This window comes from Medicago truncatula, chromosome 6 (assembly GCF_003473485.1).
Source record: "Medicago truncatula cultivar Jemalong A17 chromosome 6, MtrunA17r5.0-ANR, whole genome shotgun sequence".
Lineage (NCBI taxonomy): Eukaryota > Viridiplantae > Streptophyta > Magnoliopsida > Fabales > Fabaceae > Medicago > Medicago truncatula.
In genome coordinates, this window is record NC_053047.1 from 8,191,849 (window position 1) to 8,212,517 (window position 20,669).

The 20,669-nt window shown below is 32.5% G+C and overlaps 2 protein-coding genes across 2 annotated transcripts; one reads left to right on the forward strand and one right to left on the reverse strand.

Moving 5' to 3' along the window:
* Positions 1-2,521: 2,521 nt before the first annotated feature.
* On the reverse strand, positions 2,522-8,018 carry LOC25495709 (lysine histidine transporter 1). The gene is made up of 8 exons (XM_013595938.3): positions 7,806-8,018; positions 6,083-6,240; positions 5,236-5,619; positions 4,066-4,459; positions 3,509-3,614; positions 3,315-3,406; positions 2,999-3,067; positions 2,522-2,898 (listed from the first exon to the last, which is right to left on the reverse strand). Exons 1-8 carry the CDS (start codon positions 7,869-7,871, stop codon positions 2,800-2,802), a joined length of 1,368 nt encoding a protein of 455 aa, XP_013451392.1. The 5' UTR covers positions 7,872-8,018; the 3' UTR covers positions 2,522-2,799.
* Positions 8,019-19,090: 11,072 nt separating this feature from the next.
* Positions 19,091-20,524, forward strand: LOC25495710 (F-box/LRR-repeat protein 7). Its single transcript, XM_013595939.1, has one exon. The coding sequence runs from the start codon at positions 19,091-19,093 to the stop codon at positions 20,522-20,524; it is 1,434 nt and encodes a 477-aa protein (XP_013451393.1).
* The last annotated feature ends 145 nt before the right edge of the window (positions 20,525-20,669 follow it).

Genomic DNA, 20,669 nt, shown 5'->3' on the forward strand with positions numbered 1-20,669 from the left:
GAATTTCCATGACTGCACAACCGATAAAAGAAAGAAAGAGAAGTGAAGAATGATGTGGTTATTTGGATTAGTAGTGTTGTTATTTAAAGGATAATCAAGTAACAAACAAACAGAGTTTGTTATTTACACAATTTTGATACTTATTCAAGTAAAAAACACAAAATTTGTTACTCAACAATTTTGTTTTGTTTTTGGTGAACTAAAAAACGATAACTTGTTATCTATTTGTAACTAAATATCCCCTTTAAAGGAGAGGGAAAAAGAAAAGAAGTGAAATTTATTCAAACAAATTATATTATATAATTTTTTTTAAAAGTAATTATTTTTGCTAAGTGTTGTTAATTATGAACGATGTTTTTTTCATGAAATTTTTATTTTGATTAAAAATAAAAATAAAAATGTTTTTTTCTCAAATTATAACAAAACAAACTAACCACGCTTATCTATTTCACCGACACCAACAATATAACAAAAAAAATATAATCTAAATTCTTACTTTTTTTAATCACATCAACAACAATCTAATAAAAGTTATTTAAGGATATAATTGAGATGATAAAAAAGTAAGTATAGATATAATCATCTAGTTTGTTACACTTTTTAAAGGATAAAAAAAAATTTGACATATATATATATATATACTCATATATTGTCTGTTACAATTTTATTTTAATATTTAAATTTACTCTTATCTACTTGTTATGTGTTATTTCTATTGAAAGTTTAGGGTAATTTTGGAAAGAGAAAAAATCACCTCAAAAGAGTTGAAATGGTTTTTTGTTTTGTTTCGTAGATAGACGAAATGACAAAACCATTATAAACTCACACACACAACTGAAGGTATCGGGGTTCAAACCCCCGATCATGATGTCCGACCTAACAATTTCGGCATTTTGTCAGTTGAGGTAGGACTTGTGGACTCTTTATTCTTTATATATAGTATCTATACTTATATTTTTTACAATATAACAAAAAAATTATTCATAACTCTTATTATTTTTACACTTATATTTTTTTGAGAGCCTTTTATACTACATAGTTGAGTTGTATTATGAACTTGTGCTTCAATTTGTTTTATATTAATACATTTGGTATAATCTCGTATTTCTTTTATTTGTAATATTTTGGGTATAATCTCAAGGTTTTAAGAGAGGTGATATTAAAGACTCTTCTATAAATGATAGTTTTGTTTGAAAAGTTCTCGTCTTTTTCTAAAGGTTTAAGCTCATCCTGTATTAAAAATTTGATTAGTTAAAATCTCAAGGTGCTTTTCCTTTGGGACTAGATGCATATCCTATTGTTTTGGGCCGGAACATAATAAACTTTATTGTTTCTTTTCTCTCTTTCATTTATCTCTTTTATTTTACACTAGTGTATCTATTTTTCATCTTTATTAGAAACTTTTAGAAGTACTTTTTTTTTGTTATAATATTTCTTAAGTGCCTATTTTTTAAACGTTTTAAAGATCACAATTCACCTCCCTCTTATGTGTTTGAAGCCACTTGTTCAACTCCCCTCTAATTATATTAGTGCTACACTAATAAGGTTTTTTTTGCTTCTTTTGAATATAGGACTTCGGAAATTGTAAGAGACTCAGCACCATTTTAGTAAATATATTTATTTTAAATTTAGTCAATTGATGACTTAATTTTTGTACTACAAGGATATGGGGTGTGGTACCATCTGGACTGGGATCACATTCCTATATTGATGACTTTGCATGTCATCTTTTGCATAAAAAAAACTTTGATTTCAAAAATATGAAATTAGGATTTCAATAGTCTAAATAATGTAGAATAAATGCAAACGTGTGTGACTTGATTAGTTTACCAGTGTTGAACTTGCAAGAATCAATACTCGATCTCTGCAGAACACACTCCAAATCTCAAACTGCATAACATACTTTTGAGCATATATTATTACCATAGCTAGTCCAAAATACTGATACTTCTGAGGATACTTTGTGGAGTCACTAAGGTTTCAAAAGTCATAATTAAGTTGGTTTAAAACTTTAGATAAGATACCTAAGACTTTTATCATATTTTTTTATTTTTATTTTTATAAAAAAAACAAACGATATTCATTCATTTAAATTGATAGAATACATCAGAATCAACATTGCTAAAAACATAAAGGATGAATATGCGAACAAACTCACAACACCTAAGTTAATAGCATACAACGGCAAAATGCCTACAAACGGTATGATAAAATTTAAATCACCAGAATACCCATGCTTCCGGATCTACAACGTTGACGTCCAAATAATTAATTGAATCTGTGATTGATCTTTTAATATGAACTAAACGAACACCACAACAAGACGCATAATTAAAAAACGCCGCACAAGACGACGAACAACACAACAACGCACTCAGACGACGAAATCACGAAAAAAACACAAAAGAAAACACTTATATATGTGGAAATCACTTATTGAGAAAAAAAATGCAGATGAGTGATTCTAGGTCAAAAATGACCTAAAACCACCCATGCTCGATGAGTGAAAAAGAAAGAAAACTTAGAGAAAAGTTGATTATTATTACTACGAATTAAGAGCACTTGCCTTTAATTTGAAAGAACTACTAATGTAATTTCTTTTTTACATAATACAATTACAAAAATATATCTACTTAACACGACATGATTGAATGCATGTGTAAAAAAGTTTTGTACCATCAATGTATACAAACTAAATATTCTATATATTCTTATTAAAAAACAACTACAATTGATTCATTCTCTTATATGTATGATCATATCACACCTTTCCATTACTGATTTAAATGGAGAAGGAGTCTATGAGTAAAACTTGTAGGTCTTAGCCTTAATTATGATTGTCCTCAATCCACCAATAGGAGATAAAATCATTAAACATACGCCAAGCACAATGCAGATCTGTAATAAGTGAAGTAAAATAAATTAAACTTTAGCTTAAAAATAAATGAATTATATGAAAAAAGAACTTGAAACAAAATCAAAAGTCAAATATACATACCCAATTAGCCCACCATGACAAGCCGAATTTTCTTGGTTTGTAGATTGAAAGCCACATGATACATGGAAGCTGAAAATTCAATAAAATCAATAAGCAATGATAATGGGATAGTTCATATTCCTATGGAAATTTTATATATTCCCGTGAGCGTAACTCAATTGATAGGGATACTGCATATTACATGCAGGGGTCGGGGTTTAAACCCTGGACATTTTACTTCTTCGTATTTAAAATGTGTGAGCTCTAACCACTAGGCTACTGACAAGAAAAAAAGAATGAAATTTTATATGGAAATTTTCAATTGTTAATGGCTTACAAAGTATGTTGTTGGAGCAAAAGCAAACCCTCCAAAAAACCCTAGAAGGCCATCGAAAAATGGGAATGTAATAGCAATGAACATTGTGAATGCTGAAAAGGGAAAAAAATATATTGTCATTGCATCAAACCATAGTAAAAATATTTGAAAAAATTGACATAATAAATTATTTCCCATACAAAGAGATTACTTACCAACATATACATTACGCACAATAAACCGAAGCATTGTACTTGGTTCAAAGTTCATTTTCTTCACTAACAAGGTTTCAATCATGTCAAACACAGGCATTGCATAAATCTACATCACAAAAAACAATGAAATTAAGTTATTTTAGTTGAATTTACCAAAATAATAATGCAAGAACACACAACATATATTTGTGTATTTTGTAACATAATGTGTGGTAAGGATAACAATATACACATAATACAATTTAAAGGACCTATGTGGGACCAAAAACGCTCAGATGACTAATTTGATACAGTTAAATAAAGTCTATTTTACCTAGTTATTAATAGGATAAGTTTTCTAAAAGCTATGAAGCACGAACACTCCTTAGATTAGGCGTGTTTCGTTGTCGGACATATGTTGTGTCCGACACCGACACTTGTAATTACACTGAATTATGTAATTTTTTCAAATTATTAGCTGTGTCGGCGTGTCAGTATCCATGTCGTGTCCAGTGTCCGTGTCCATATCCGTGCTTTATAGTATAAAAGTCTATAAAATAAGAGAAACAAAATTTTACCTGATAGCTTCCAATCACATGAATAACAACAAACATGTTAGCTGTTGCAATAAGCCATGCAGGTTTCTGTAAAGATATGAGGATGTCACCATCAACCTCATTTCCAAATATCCAGTAACCAATAAGAGCAACAGGGAAGTAACACAAAGCAACAACAATGTATGCAACAACAACTCCTCTCCACATTGGAACCTTGGATGGTTTCTCCGGTGTCGACGGAATTGTTGCTTGGATCTCTAACACCACATTGTGTCCAGCATAGGCAAAAGCAATAGTGCCAAGTGCATTAAAGAAGTCAAAGACTGTTCCTGCTGTACTATGTGCCTTATATCCATATTGTACATTTTCTTGTTTTCCTTTATCTAGACTAGCTGCCCAGGAAATTGTAGAGTAACTGTAGGAAAATTCAAATACCAAAGTTTCAATTAACATGTTGTCTAGTACTATATGAAGATCAAAATGCTCATATTTCAAGTAGTATTTCAAACTTGATTTCTAAATATGGTATACAGCTCTTAGACATGGCAACAAAGTTCATACCCGTGGATACCGCCCGAATCAAACCTAAATTGACAGGTTTTTTCGGCTTTGACTCACCAAATGTCATGACTCGTTTTTCCCGATTTCAAAATACGGGTACGGGACGTGTAATGCATGACAACATTGAGCCCGAGGCTGAAAATTACTTCTTTTTTAATTGAAAAAATTATCCATTGCGGGGATGAGGATGGGGTGGAGATACCCGAACCTGTTGGGGATGGGGATGGTATTCGATTTCTCATCCCCGTTAATTAGTATGATTAGGGTAACCGACAAGCCTTTGAGAGTAGGGTATGGGGACGTGAAAGGTAAAAGCTGTCCCCACCTTGCCCCATTCTTCGTAGTATTTTTCTCATTCAACTAGAAAAATTGGATTTGGATTAGGCGCAACAACTACATCACACAGTACTACATCTGGGCTGCTCGATCTAAGTCGAGAGATGAGTTCAGTTATTTGTGTGAAACTTAAATGTATAATATGAACTGTCTAGTATTAAATCGGTGGCAAAGATCGCTTATAGCGTGAAACTGTATGCCACATTAACTATAACACATCCCAATCAAAAATATTTAATAACTTGAGAATTATCATTGATTGAAAATATTTTGAAAAATATAAAAGTTTTATACCTGAAGGACATGACTGCTGCTGCCAAGGACACACCAGAAATTGAGTTGAAATCAGGGAGATGAGATAACACAAAGTGAACTGAAGCAAATATCATGATGAAATAGGTCAACTTTATCTTTTTGCAGCTTGGACACACAATATCATGGAACTTTTGCAATGATGTTCCCCCAGTGACCATATAAACAATGTTAACACCAATTTCTACCACAAGTTGTTGAGGCACCACAATATAAAGACCTAATTTTTTCCCAAAAGCATGTTGACCTAATTCATGGTATCTATCAAAGCGTTTTCCCGGAACCATTTCATGCATCTCAACCATTTGCCAAAGTGTGTAGAATGTGATGATCCATGAAAGAACAAGTAGGGTTATACCTGGACCCCTGCACAATACATTATGATTCTCAAATAATTAAATGGATATTTTGTATAAGCTTTTAATATTACCATTTGAAGAAAAAAATATCTTGCAAGGAATTGAAACAAGTGCAAAAAGGAGAGATCAATTTTTTTAGGAGTAACTTTGAGTTTAGTTACTTCACATATTAACTCAAAACAAACATTATATTTCAGGATCATGCTAACTTGTGCCTTTATTATGCATTATCCCTGCCAACTGAGTCAAACTCACGAGGACAAGTGTGCACATTCTAAATGAGACATAATTTTGCTAAAAACAAAAATGAAACATATAATGAGACGGCGTGTAACACTTAGAAAACTTGGATGGAATAAAAAAAAATCTTGCAAGATTAAGGAATTAAAACATACATAAATAAAAAGAATATTTTTTTAATAGAAAAAAGCTCATTCTACAATGCAATTTGGGTTTGAATTGAAATATACCATCCAAGTTGTGCCATGGCATGAGGGAGACCAAGAACACCAGCTCCAACCATGGCAGTGACATTGTGAAAAGCTGAGTACCACCATTTTGCATTCCTTTTAGATGTAATTGGAAGCCACTCATCAATTCTCTTGTCCCTTTCTGATTTTTCTTCAATCTGTTTAATAACACAAAATTAAATGAACATCCAATTAATTTAAGCTATACATATAAAATCAATCTATATCCTCATATATATGTATGTATGTATGTATGATCATAACAAAAAGAAGCTAGGTGCTAGTAAAAAGGATAGGACAAAAATTGGCTAACTAATTTCACATTCGCTTAAGAAATATAAAAAAGTTTGAAATCTTTTGATTTTTTTGGGTGAGAAGGGTATTTTAGAGGGGATTTAAATCCATTGGAGAGCCAAAGACCCTAGTTACATTATATAAAGGGAATATATGATTTTTTTTTTTGGGTTGGACTCTTCATTATTTCAATTATACCCTTAAATAAATTTGCTTTTAAAAACGCGATATTGTTGGTTTTATTAAAAAAGATAAGAATTTTTATTATATTTGTTTTATTATTGGTAAAAGATAAACATAATTTCTTACTACTTAAAGTCACAAATAACTATACACATAACTTTAATCAAAATTAATTTCTTATAAAAAAAACATTGCGTATAATTTACACGTGTTAACGAAGTAGAAAAAAAAATGCACGCGTGAACTGCGAAGTGCCTGTCCGAACACTAATTTCAAATAAAAAAAGAAATACCTTTGAGTAATTTAGTTGTAAAAAATACTTTGAGTAATAATTTTGAGGCAAATTTACATCTCACAACTTATACAAAGGAATAAATTGTGTATAACGTCACACTATCTTAAAGTTGACATCAAGGTGTTTATCATGCCTTATCTCTAACTAGATCTAGATCTTGAAATTTTGACTTTTAAAATGTTTTTGGGTCTTCAATGGAATCAAATAAGTTAAACTTTATTTGGGAGCAAAAATAAGTCAAACTTAACTAACGTATTCTATTTCTAGCTCTAGTTTCTTCCGTTACAAGGCAAGTGTACGAAGAAAAAATGCATGGCCTACATGACATACTGATAGGTTGAATTTTCTGTTTAAAGAAAAGTAAAAGGTATGACCTGGCCTATATGATGATGCATGGCCTATGCTTTTTTAATATTTCTCATTTGAAATAGTCAAAACAGTAATATATTAAAACTAAAATATCTATATAATAGCACGTAAATATTTTAAAATGAGAAACGTAATATGAGATGAGGAAATATTTTATTTTAAATGGTTATTTATTACCAACGATGAATTAGTTCAAGCGGTAGGTAACTCTTAAGCAAGTGTTAGTGTATGGAGAAAACTCGCAAGAGGGGATAACTCATTTTGTGTGTTCTTTCTTGTTAAAGACTAGTCATCATTAATGATGGTAGAAACTTCATACTAATACCATGATAATCCAGAAAAAAATGGTTATTTATTTTGGGGAGTTTGCATATAAAATGGTTAAATAGCACTACTCTAAAAAAATATATTCTAAGATGTTGTAAAATATCTATCATAAGAAGAATGAAAACATGAAAATAAAACAAATATAGTAATAAGATGTATAAAAAAAAAAAAAAAAAGAGCAATAATATATATAGTATAAGATATGTTATAAATAAGAGAGATTAAGAGATATAATGATGATTAAGAGAAACTTACAGGTCTCTGGTGATTAGGACTTGAGTTGGGATGACCATTTAGTGATTCAGTTTCCAAACTTGCCATATTTGCAGAAAAGTGAACAAAGGGAGAGAGCAAGCAAACCAAGAACAACGTTTTGGTTTGGTTAGAAAATAGCAACCAAATAATTATGATATGGTGATTCTAATCTAAATGAACATTAGTCTAATGTGTATTTATATAAGAACTACTAGTATATCTTGCCACGTTAGAGCACTCATAGTCATAGTATACTTGGAGTATTTATTTGGTAGAATAGTCATAGTATTTTGCTCATAAAGAATTAGAAATATTGTCTCATTGTACAGCAAATTATTAATTGTTTAATTTTCTAAGTCAAATGTGCTGTATTTATTCATTTCTAAGTTTACTTCCAGCTCCACATTAATTTGTATGGAATATTGGAATGTGATTAAGTCATATAAATTCGATAATTTATCGAATGATTAACCTAATTTACACATGCACGTAGTTAATGAATTGTATAAATTTTGTTAATAAAACATAATTAATCAAGTATCAACTATTAAAAATGAGTTGTAACATAAAAAAAAAACTATTAAAAATGAGTCGGTGTGAACAAGTCAGTTCAAAAATATGCCGGGTTTAGACATCGAATTTGACCTTGAATTATAAACGAACTTTTATAGATCATCCATAAAAGCTTAAGTTTGTGGCCGATCTAGACTAGTCCGACTAGGCTTCGGATAGCCCACATAAGCTTGCACTAATACAACATTTATTTAATTTTATAAAAACACCATAATTGATTTTTTTTTTTGAATATTTTTAGAAGGATTATTTTTTGATTTGATGAATAAATATCTTAAATTCAAACATAAAAAACGAATATAGTATTTTGAACCTAAAAAAACGGCTCCGACGTGTGGAAAATAAAAGTCAAAGAAAAAAGAGTTCTTAGACGTGACGTACATGAAATTGCATAAACAAATAAAGTGGAAAATTGTATTGAAATTTAGAAAGGAATCGTTGACTTTGAATATTATTTTAGTATAGTATACTATGTTCTTGAGTACCTTATTTTCTTCGTCGTGGCTGAAATTTCGGGGAAATACTATGTATCCAATAGTCATTAGCCAACAGTAACGTCAATAGAATAGTTTTATGTATTGAGAATGTGATTGAGAGAGGGAATAATAATAATGGAGAAAATGAGTTGGTTGAAGAACCTAGACACATGGAAGGAGGTTCATACAAGTGATGGGGAATTGGGAGAAGGGAGGAAAAGACTGAGAAAATTCCCAACATGATCATTATGTAATATAACATGTAACACATGAGCAATATAGGAAGATGATGTAAGGTACCGACGTAATGTGATGAGAGGGTTGACAACATGATTTTATAATCCTGTATTTGGAATAATGATTAAAAAAATAGATGTTTGTTGACGACTTAATAATCTCATAGCATGTCTAAAAGATCTAAATCGTGAGAATACCTTGAATAACTATTATGGTAAAAGATCTTAAGAAATGTGGGTTAGAAAAAAAAAGAGGTGATATAAGGTTATAACTCTGAGATAGATTGAGGAAGTTAAGGAGTATAGTGACAAAGAAGTTGATAAAGGAAACATTTTCATGCAATTCATTTTTGTTGTTGCCCATTTGAGGTTAAGGCGTTGGGATGAAAAACTCAATGTCAAAGTATATGGAGGAACCAACAAAAAATGGAATAGAAAACGAAACTAGGTCATCCACATGACTTTCTTTTCTTATTTCTTCTTTCTTTCATAAATAAAAAATTATTTATATTTGATTTTTTCTTAATAGGATTCATTCATTTAATAACATGTCATTTTTTTTAATATTTCCTTATTTTAGAAAAGAAGTTAAATTTTGTATTGATTTTACATATATGTCATTGGTACCTGACAAAATTTTAGGTGTCAAATCATATTTGTTTATTTGGAGCTTGTATTTGCTCCATTCATCCACCATTATTTTAATATATATTTATAAAAGAGATAGACACACATGATAACTTAGCGATGCCCATTTTAATTAGTGGACTTAACTAATGAACCATATTAATCCTCTCTCTCTCACAATTAAACAATAAATAGATGCTAGAAAAGTTGAGCAAATCCAGACTCGTTTATTTGAGGCATACCTTGACATATTTTGGCTCCTTAAAAAATTCTACCGGACATTGTTCTATATCACAATCATTGCACTTGCGAATCACATCCAAGGCCTTACATCAAGAGAAATAATTTACGGACAACCGACTATGTATATTTATAATACTTGTTTGATCGACCATGGTTTACATGCACATCATTCGAAGGGGAAATGCTATGTGATGTAGTTTGGTGTCCCGACTATGGTTGTTCATAAATTAGCTCTCTAAATCAAATGTTATTTTAGCTCTCTAAATCAAATTCTTAAGTTGCGTCGATGAAAATTACTCTTCTCCCATTGGAAATTGCTCATTCACATGTGTTCGGACAATAATACCCTCAACGTAACTTAAGCCACGATCACACTCTGCCTGTGTCATTTGACGGAATAGCACAATTGCTTCCATTCCCTATTGATGTTAATTCATTTATTCACTCATACATTCATTCCTTCATTTTCATCCATTTTTCATCTATTCATTCAATCATTCATTCACTCAAAATTTAAATACGCAAAATAAAATCGAAAACTAATGAAATTGTCATAAAATAACGCAAAGGCACACCTGTAAATATATCACATCAAAATCCGCCAAAATGTCATAAAAACATCTAAAGATATGCAAATGTCATAAAAAGACTAAAAAAAAAAAGGTTTTGCTAACAAGTGTTCTGAGGACATTGTTTAATGAACCCACAAAAAGAAACTTTGTCTTGAAAATACAAGTCAAACACATGTAAAAGTCATAACTACAAAATTTTCAATGTAAAATTTGCTACTTTTGGATGCTTAAACAATGTCCTAAGGGCACTTGTTAGCATTTTCAAAAAAAAAAAAAAAAAAAAAATACTCTTGTGGACTGTGGCTCATAGACCTCCTCTGGGGAACCGGCTCCTCCTGCAAAAAGCTATACTCCGACTAGATGCCCTGCAACACACCGGTAAAGACTGGAGATGAAAACACATCAGGATGCCCCATTGCACTATCCACTTTGGCTCTGATGTTCACAATAATCAGGAGTGGGTCAGGAACCTGTCTGGCCCAGTGTTGCTGAACAATAACCTCCCCGTAATGAAGGACAACGCGCAGCGTGACTTAAGTCACGTTGGTGCCAAGCGTGACTTAACTCACGTTGGTGGTAGCGAACGTAACTTAAGTCACACATGGGTAGTTTGGTCACATCATGTGGGAGTGAGCTATTTTGTTTGTGAGAATTTTATGTGTCGGTGGCAAGCTTTTTCAGAAAATAACTATCCCTAACCCCAACAGACTTGGATTTCCTTTTGTTACAACCAGACGTTGTAACATATCAGGATCGTCCGACTTAGATCGATAGTCAAGATCATAAAGCTGGTGTGTTATCTAGACCGTCTGATTTCATATCAATGGATGTAATTGATTACAGTGTGTTATACCCTGTTTTTGGACCTAAAAATACTGGGCCCAATTTCATTTCAAACTTTGTCAATTATCAAATTTCAACTGCACAGTTCAAATTGTCTCTGCTACGCAGTGTTTTCAATCCTATTTTTACCTCTGTTTTTCTTGCATAAAACCTTTCAAAATGTCTTTACTTGTCTTGTAAGTCATTCGAAAGTGTCTCTGAATCATTACATTGCTTTTTCTACAGTTTATTTCAAAATTTGCAAAAAGTCATACAGAAGGGTATTTTGGTCATTTCCTGCAGTGGGACCCATTTTCATCCTTGTGACTGTCTCTGAGTCTTTTCAGATTATTTTTAAACATGTCATCAGTAAACTTTGTTAAAATTCATTTCAAATTTGCGTCTGAGTCAGCGTCAAGTCAATTTGAATCTGTTTAGGTCATTTTTAGCCCTAGGGGCATTTTGGTCATTTCACACGAAATTTTGGCATGGGGAGGTTACTTTGAAGTACCTCATTTAGGCCATTGGTTCGTTTTAGTCCGTTTTGTCAATTTTATTTGTGTTTCGCTTTACGTTTGGTCAAATTACCAATTTTATTTTAATTTTTAGTGTTTTTATTATTTTTGCATTTTTGTCCTCAAAGAGTTCCAAAATTGCAGTTCAGTCCACCTTTTTTTAATTTTCATTTCAGTCTTTTTTGTCAAATTGCAGTTTAGTCCTTGAAGTTTTATTTTTTGCAGAAAAGTCCAAAGTTCATTTTTCAGGTCCAGGCCGTGCCATTTCCATACAAATCCAGGTGTCACATTTTCATTGGCTCAAGTGTACACATGTCAACTATATAAGCATTGAGTCAGAATCAAAGCCATGGATTACACGCCACTTCACCAAAACAGATTCAATTTTTCTCTTTCTTGTCAGTTAGATCAAACCAAGAAAATCACAGAGAAATCACCAAGAACACAAGAACCCTAAGATTTCCAGAACCAAATTCATACACAAATTCATTGATTTTCACATCAATCCTCAGAGATTCGTGTGAATCTTCATCACCGGATTGAAGATTTCCCCTACAATTCAAAGTGCGAGCTCACATTGAAGCAAGCTCAAGCACTGATCATAGGGATTTTTCACGCAGATTCAAAAAAACGTTGAAGCAAGCTCAAGCACGTAATCACAGAGAAGCAGAGAAAGAATCAGAGAAGATGAAGATGAACCGGTAAACCGATTTATTTTCGGTCCAAAAGCAAGCAAAATCATCAAAACCGTCAAGAACATTCAAGTTTTTCCCAAAGGTTTTCCTCCATTAAAGGTTTCAACCAAAACCTTAGGTAAAACTCATACTCTTTTTCAAAAGCAATATCACTGTTAAACCTAAAAATCACGCAAGCAAAACAGATCCAAAGGTTCCAGAATTCAAAGAAAACCATAACCGTAAACATCAAAATCTAGATCCGTAAGGATCAACGTTTTGAAAGCGAAAACAGGCGTCAAAAAGTAATCAAACGACGAAACGATGTAGATCTTTAAAGATCTAAATGATCTCATTCAAAAAAATCAAAAATCATTTCAAAACCGTAAAAGCTTTTTCAAGATCTACGTCGTTCCAAGCCGTTTTCAAAAAAACAAATGCCGGATTCGTGTTTAGGGTAAGGAGGCGAATCGTTTGATGTAGAAACTTTGAAGTTCTGGAAAATTAGGTCACCGGAGTGGTTTAGGCGCGCCGGAGAAGATGAAGCTTCCGGCGGACCTTCAAGGTCTCCGCCGTGGCTTCATCCTCACCGGCGGTGAGGGTTTAGAGAGAGATGAGAGAAGAGAGAAGAGTTAGAGAGAGAAAGGTGTGTGACAAATGAAAAAACCGGCGCGTTAGGGTTTTATATAGGGCGCTAGACCGGACCGGTTCAAGACCGGTCCAATCCCCTGCGTTGTGAGCCCTTAGATCTAGGGTTTGGGACCTTGGATCAATCCAACGGTCCCTGAGTATCCCTGTGAGATCCGTTTCCTCTGGTTTTGGGCTGGGCCTTCTGTTGTACGTTTTTTTGCTTCTTTTGCTGCTTGCACCATTTTCTTTGCTATTTGCACCTGTGGCCTGCTCATTCTTGTTTACAAAATTTCTAAAAAAATCCTAGTTGTTTCTTGGTACATTTTTGGCATTTTTATGGTGTTTTCCTGCATGTAAAAAAATATCAAAATGGCATGAACAAATTTCCATGTGTTTTTACACTTTTGGTATACTTTTTGCTATGTTTTTGTTCTTGATACTTTGATATGTGTTATGAATAAATGATACCATATCTTATGATGAATATGCCTCTGGACATGTGCTTCTTTTTGCTGTTTTGAATATGATGTTATGGATTTCTTGTTTTACAAGCAACAAATGTTTGTTTTAGAGAATAAAGTGTCAAATTTCTCTATGAATTTGGTGTGATACCTTGCTTGCATATGTTTCCATTAATTTCATGTCATGGCTTGAAACCAAATTTCTTGCAAAATTGCCATGATGTGATGATTATGGGTTGCAAGCACCTTTAGGTATCACATCAAAGTTTTTAGGTTCATTGCCACTTTATTACCTTTTCTTTGCCATTTTTATGCATTTCCTTTTGATTACTTCCTACTATTGTGTGCTTTATGATTACTAACCATTTCATCTCATGTGCCATACCTTTCATAGCATTCCACCACTCTCTCCACTTTCTTTAGCTTAGCATTTTTTTTTTTTACAAGTTTTAATTCATTTGGTAATGTAATTTGTTATCATTGGTTTGTAGCTTGGCAAAGGGGCCATAGAATGTATTTAGGAAATGTTGTAATATGGACTATGGACACTATGGCGCACCGACACGCACACACTCACCTTAGATGTATGCATAGGATTGTATGGTTAGACAAGCGTTTAGGTTTTAAACACTTAGAGAAAATCCATCCTTTTTCCAAAAAAAACAATTGAACTTCACTTCAAAAATTTTCATAATAAATATGAAGTCAACACTTCATTTTTTTCCTTTCTTTTTTTCTTAAGAAAAATTCAATCCATCTTAATCATTTAGACTTCCTTTCTAATCACTAATCAAACCTCGCTTTTTTTGCTAAATCTAATGCTCATGAAGCCTCCCAATCTCCTTCTTCAAAACTTTTTTTTCAAAACTTAAAATCAAACAATTAAAACAAAAACAAGTCTTTTTAGCAAGAACTACGCCGGTTTTGATCCCGTAAAACGGTACGTAGGCAATGAGTCAAAACTCATCCAAGCCGAAATAAAAATCAAGTCTTACAACTTCTCTCCCCCCATTCTTAACTAAATAAACCTCCCATTTTCAAAAGTAAGTAAAAATAAGCGTGAATATAGACTTAGGAAAACGGCTCCTATAGAGGACTATAGTTACTCCGGGTGCCTAACACCTTCCCGTAGTAAAACCGACCCCCGAATCTAGAACTCTTTAAGGGTTTTTCTCCTTTTACCCTTCCCAAGAAAAAAGAGAGATATCAACGGTCAAAAGGTTCAAGTCCAATTAATGGCTTGGCACCCAAAAACCATGATAACACAGTGTGAAACTTTTTTTTTTACAGCAGCAAATCTAGATCCAACCCCAACATGTATGATTCTTCACAGGACCGACCCAATAATTTTTAAAAGTAACGAAGCCTAAAGCAGTTTTTGAATATATGGGGTTTTTTTTTGTTCGACTATGAGGCCTTTTTGCTTGTAAAATTTAATAAGAGATAATTTTATGTTGGGGGACCTAAAACAAGGGCTTTAATGACCTTATCCTTAGATCGATCCTATTCTTGTGAATCTAGTAAAAATCTTCTATTTTCCAAGTTAAACCAAAGTTTACTCCTTGTTAAAAAAAAAAAAAACCAAAATTTACTCCCATGCTACTACTAACATCACTTTTTTTTTTTTTGTGGTGATTGGGATTCGAACCTCAGACTCACATATTTTATACATTGTCCATACCAACTGAGCTAAGCTCACGACGACAGTAACATCACTCTTTATCAGCTTTGTTTGGATTAGTTAAAAAATTATTTAAGAAAATAAATCAAAACAAATCAACAATTTTGAATTGATTTGGATTTCTCCCTTTATCTGTTTCGCCCACGGATACCTTTTAAGTTTTGCCTGTCCGTGATATTTGTGATTATTTTATTTTTTTGAACAAGTGACATTAATGTGTGAGCAAGAATTGTGTTTTTTTTTTTTTAATTAAAAAAATGCCCAAAAACAAAACTCTATCCAAATCAATGAGAACAAGATATATTTGATTCAACGATAACCCATATTTGACATATCAAAATAGTGAATTCACAACAAAGATCATTATCTAATAGGTATCAACCTTTTAGTCCATTATAAGTGTTTTTCTTTGAAGGAATGTCCATTGTAAGTGTTGTTGACTTTAAATAGATTTAATTGTATTTTGGTCCTCAATTTTACAAAGTTAATGAAAATAGTCCTATTTTTCTAATAACAATAGTTCTAGTCAACACTCAACCTCATGGTGTGCTATTAATTAGTTCTTTTTTATCACTTCCAACTATATGCTCCCTCCATAATTGACATTTATGTTATGTTGCTTGGGATTAATTTGAACATCGAAAATCTTATCTAAAAATTAAGCATCTAAACATTACTCATTAATGTTGAATGTTGAATAATTAATATATCAAGTGACTATATTATAAACCTAAAAAAGAAAATTATACATGATCATACATTAAGCATGTTATGGTTGCCATATTTGAATTAAGATTTCAAAATTGAAATGTGTTGCATGCTGTAAAGAGAGATTTTAAGATGTGATGTTCATACTGTGACACTTCAAATATTAATCAATGAAATTCTTATGACAAATATAAATGTCTGTGACGTGAATAAAATTGGCGTCAGGATGCTTATTTTTCTTTTGGTTTTGTCCGCAAATATTTATGGTGTTCATACCTGTGACGTTAGTACTCCTTTCATTCTTTTTGATACAAGTACTTCTTTACTCCTTCTTTGATCACCGGTGACGGAGCCAGGAATTTTTTGGAGTCTGGGCAAAATAAAACAATGATAAGTTTTAGTGACAGCCGCCAACCATAGGTAGAGGTCTATAATGTTTTTAAAATGGTCTCCTTAGAATTACCTACGGTTTTTTTCCGTAGGTAAATGTGGAAAACATGCAGTGGCAGTCATTTGGCAATGACAGATAGATTTAGCTACGGAAATTTGTCCTGTAGTGACGGATTTTGGCCGTCACTAAAAGTCAAATTTCTTATAGCGATACAAAGAAAGTATGGGTTGAGCCCGGGCGCATACCCGGGTTAGCTGGGGGGGTAAAATCGCCCCTGCTGATCACTATTATAAATAAATACATATTACTTTTTCATGTATAAATGATATATTTTATTGATAATATAACCTAAATTCATCGGTTATTCAATAAATGTATTTACTTATTATAGTAGTGATCGGATGAAATAAATTTTAGATTGTCAAATCAATTGAGTTATCCGACTCTTTTGATTTTGTTTTTTGACAAATAGGAAGGACATGATAACCCCACACAATTTTGTACACTTATTTTTTTCGTTAATTAAACGAATTTGCACACTTTGCTGACGTTAGGGAGAGAGTTTGTATAATAAGTACGGTATCTTTTCAATTTTCCACTTGATATTGCTTTCGTGGTAACCTTGTTAATATGATATTTTATTGAATAAGTGATACAAATTTCAAACTTTAGAACTAACACTAACCACCACTTGTCACATAAAATATAGTGACGGTAGAAAATAGTAAGAGTGAGATCATTGAGTTGCTAAATAGAGAGAATCCATTGTGGTGTTTGTGATAATTTTTTTTAACTTACTTTGGCGTATGAAATTAAACTTTTGATGTGCTCTTCTAGGCCAAATTACACATAAACGAGGAGTTATAAACAAGTTGTCCAAAAGTATACTTCTAGAAAAATTCCGTAAGAAATTATATTTTTTTTACTAATAAAAAGTTTAGATGAATTGAGCTTGATGGAATCATTAGAGTTAGAGTAGACATACAGATTTAAAGAATGTTTATCAAAGTAATTACATTAACAACATGAGTAAAGCCTACAACTTTACAAACAAGTCATATGCTTACTAATTGAATCAACCTTAGGGATAATTTCACTAATAAAAACAAAAAGATGATTTTTAAGAACATAGGGGTGGGGGTGGGAAAAGAAGTAATAAAAAAAGAGACCTTAAATGTTTTGAATCTCTATTGAAAGGCCCTTTTTGCACCGCTAAGGTTGAAAATTTCTATTCTCACTTCTCAAATTGCTCTTTTTTTCAACTACCGTTGGTTGAGAGGTAGATGGCAGCCATTCAGTTTTCCAATGATAGTTAAGTATTGTCAGACACTTTTAAGATAAGTTAAACCGATTTAAAAATGATTGAACCACTTTAAAAGTTGACCAATGACACTTAATTGTTGCTGAAAAATTGAACGCCAATTAACTATCGCTGGTGAGACATTCTTGCATAGGCACAAAAATAAATGAATAATGTTTGATCACACATAAACAACTTTTTTTCTCAAAATACTAAATCATTTTATTAACAATTTGCTTTTTATTATTAGAAAAAAATCTTTTGATGTTTGTGTGTCCAAACACTATTCATTTATGTTTGTAACCATAGTAGATTTTTATGCCACTGGGTATGTTTTTGAGCAATTTGAAAAGTGAGAAGAGTACATTCCTAATGTTGGGGTTGTATTTCTATGTTTATAAACTAATAAGACTATTTTATTTTCCACCACTCTTCTCACGCGTCATGTTTAGTTCTGAACTTTTTTATACGGATTTTTGGATTATACAATCCAAAAACTACTAAAATCCAAAATTTATCTTGTAATTGATAGGTAAGTCTCTACTAACAATCGTACTATCCCAACATAAACTGCAAATCAATTTTGGGGATAATATGGGTGGTCAACAATGACCATGGTATCATAGCTCATTTCCATAATTAAATTTAAGAAATAAATTTGTAGAAGGAAAGAAAAGCAAAGAATTAATGAATGAAAATGTTGAAGGATACAAACATATTTATAACCATAAAATGTTCCTACACCCTTGAGCGTAATGCACGACAAAATATTTATTACCGCTGCATTCTCAAACTGAATTTGAACTAAGAACCTCAGCTTAAGTTGAAAGAGATCCTTTACCATCTCATCAAGTACTTTTACTAGTACTTAATAAGTGTTTTTAAATTAAATTGTTTTGAAGTAAATATATGTTTTACGTCGGTTTATGAGTTGCAACCACAAACATATAAATATATGTTAGTACAAGGAAGATTGCAACCACAAACAAAGCCCATTATTAGCAACGTCCCTAAAATAAAATAAAAAAAAGTAAATAAACACATAACATTAGCAAAACCCTAATATTTGTTTACTCCTCAGTCCTCACGTCTTCTTCTTCGTGTATAGGAGTTTTTATGCCCTAACATCATCCATTGACGCAACAATAAAAAACAGAACCTTAGAAAAACCCTAACATTTTTTTTTTCATCACTACCGTTTATCCACTACTATCACCATGTTCGTGTTGATCGTTTCTACAATTTTCATGTCTCTGCAAAACTCTAAACTCTAAACCCTAATTTCGCTTATATCTTTGAAGCACGAGTTTCACCTAAACCCCTTAAATCATCACCGACAGGCGGCCCTCATAATACCGTTTACTCCGAAATTCACAATGAAAAGGAAAAGAACTTCCTCTCTCAAATCTTCACAACGAATGGTTTCAGATTCAACATCAACGGCACCGACAACAACGACAATTTCATATTTACCTGATGAGTGTTGGGAAACTATTTTCAACTTCATCATCACTGGCGACGACAACAACCATAGCTACTTCTACCCTCTCAATCCTTCACAACAAATCAAAAGGAAGAGAACTTCTCTTATCAAATCTTCACAAAAAATTTCTTCATCTACATATTCACATATACCCAACTATGACCACAACAGTCGCAACAACCACTACTTGAATTCTTTATCTCTCGTCTCCAAACAGTTCCTCTCCATCACCAGCCGTCTCCGATTCTCATACACTTTCTACGATGCATCGCGGACTTTTCTATGTCGCATATTCGAAAGATTCACTAACCTTAACTCCCTCAACCTCTCGAACTACCATTGTGACCTTGACAAGTTTCTGCGGGAAATCTCTACTTTCCCATCATTGAACATCACATCCCTTAATATCTCCGACCAATGCAACTTTCCCGCCTATGGTTTGCGAGCATTTGCCCAAAACATTACAATTTTGACCTCTCTCAATTGTTCCAATACTTTTCTTGGTAAGGGCGGCCTGTTACTCATTGCCAATTGTTTCCCTTTGCTCAAAGAACTCAACCTCGGTCACAATGACACTAGCTACATTAATGAATTTCACTATTTGTTGTCCAAGTGTCGATGTATACAACATTTAGATCTTAATGGTATTTATTTTCTGAATGATCTACATGTTGCTGAGTTGTCATTACTTCTTGGTGATTTGGTGTCTATAAACCTTAGTGAATGTCGGATGCTCACAGAATCAGCCTTGTTTTCACTCGTTAGAAACTGTCCATCACTTCGTGAAATCAAAATGGAACGCACAAATGTTGGGATAGGGAGTGTAGAGAATTTCAATTTCTTGACGGATTTTCCTCCAAGCCCTCAATTGAAGTCTCTTTGTTTAGCTCTCTGTCAACAGTTGAGAGATGCAAACATCATATTGTTTGCTACCATTTTCCCAAATTTGCAGATGCTCGATTTGAATTCTTGCAATGGTATATCTGAAGGTATTTGTTACGTTTTAAGGAAATGTTGTAAGATCAGGCATTTGAACATAGCCGATTGTACAAGAGTGAAGCTACTAGGAATGAACTTTGTAGTTCCGAAGCTAGAGGTGTTGAACATGTCAAATACAAGGGTTAATGACGAAACACTATATGTGATCTCAAAGAATTGTTCTGGACTTTTGCAACTATTACTTGAACTTTGTAATGATGTTACCGAGGAGGGAGTGAAACATGTGGTAGAAAACTGCACGCAACTGAAAGAGATTTATTTAGGGGATTTTCATATAAGTGACAAAAATAGGGAACTCTTCTCGCGTCACGGATGCCTTATCTGTTAGTATTCTGAAATTTCTATGTTTTTGTTTTAAGATTTACTTCTAAGATTTTTGCTGGCAATTTTCTTTCGAGTGTATTTGAAGTTATGTTTTGTTATTCATTCATTCTTACCATAAAAACAATTCAAAGTCCAGTATGTGGTTTTGT

Excerpts from the sequence above, each read along its gene's own strand:
- LOC25495709 (XM_013595938.3), bottom strand. The coding sequence starts at position 7,871 with ATGGCAAGTTTGGAAACTGAATCACTAAATGGTCATCCCAACTCAAGT. Across the intron at positions 5,620-6,082 it reads GCCATGGCACAACTTGGATG|GGGTCCAGGTATAACCCTAC; the intron begins GTATATTTCAAT and ends TGTATTGTGCAG. Across the intron at positions 3,407-3,508 it reads TGTGCGTAATGTATATGTTG|CATTCACAATGTTCATTGCT; the intron begins GTAAGTAATCTC and ends TTCCCTTTTCAG.
- LOC25495710 (XM_013595939.1), top strand. The coding sequence starts at position 19,091 with ATGAAAAGGAAAAGAACTTCCTCTCTCAAATCTTCACAACGAATGGTT.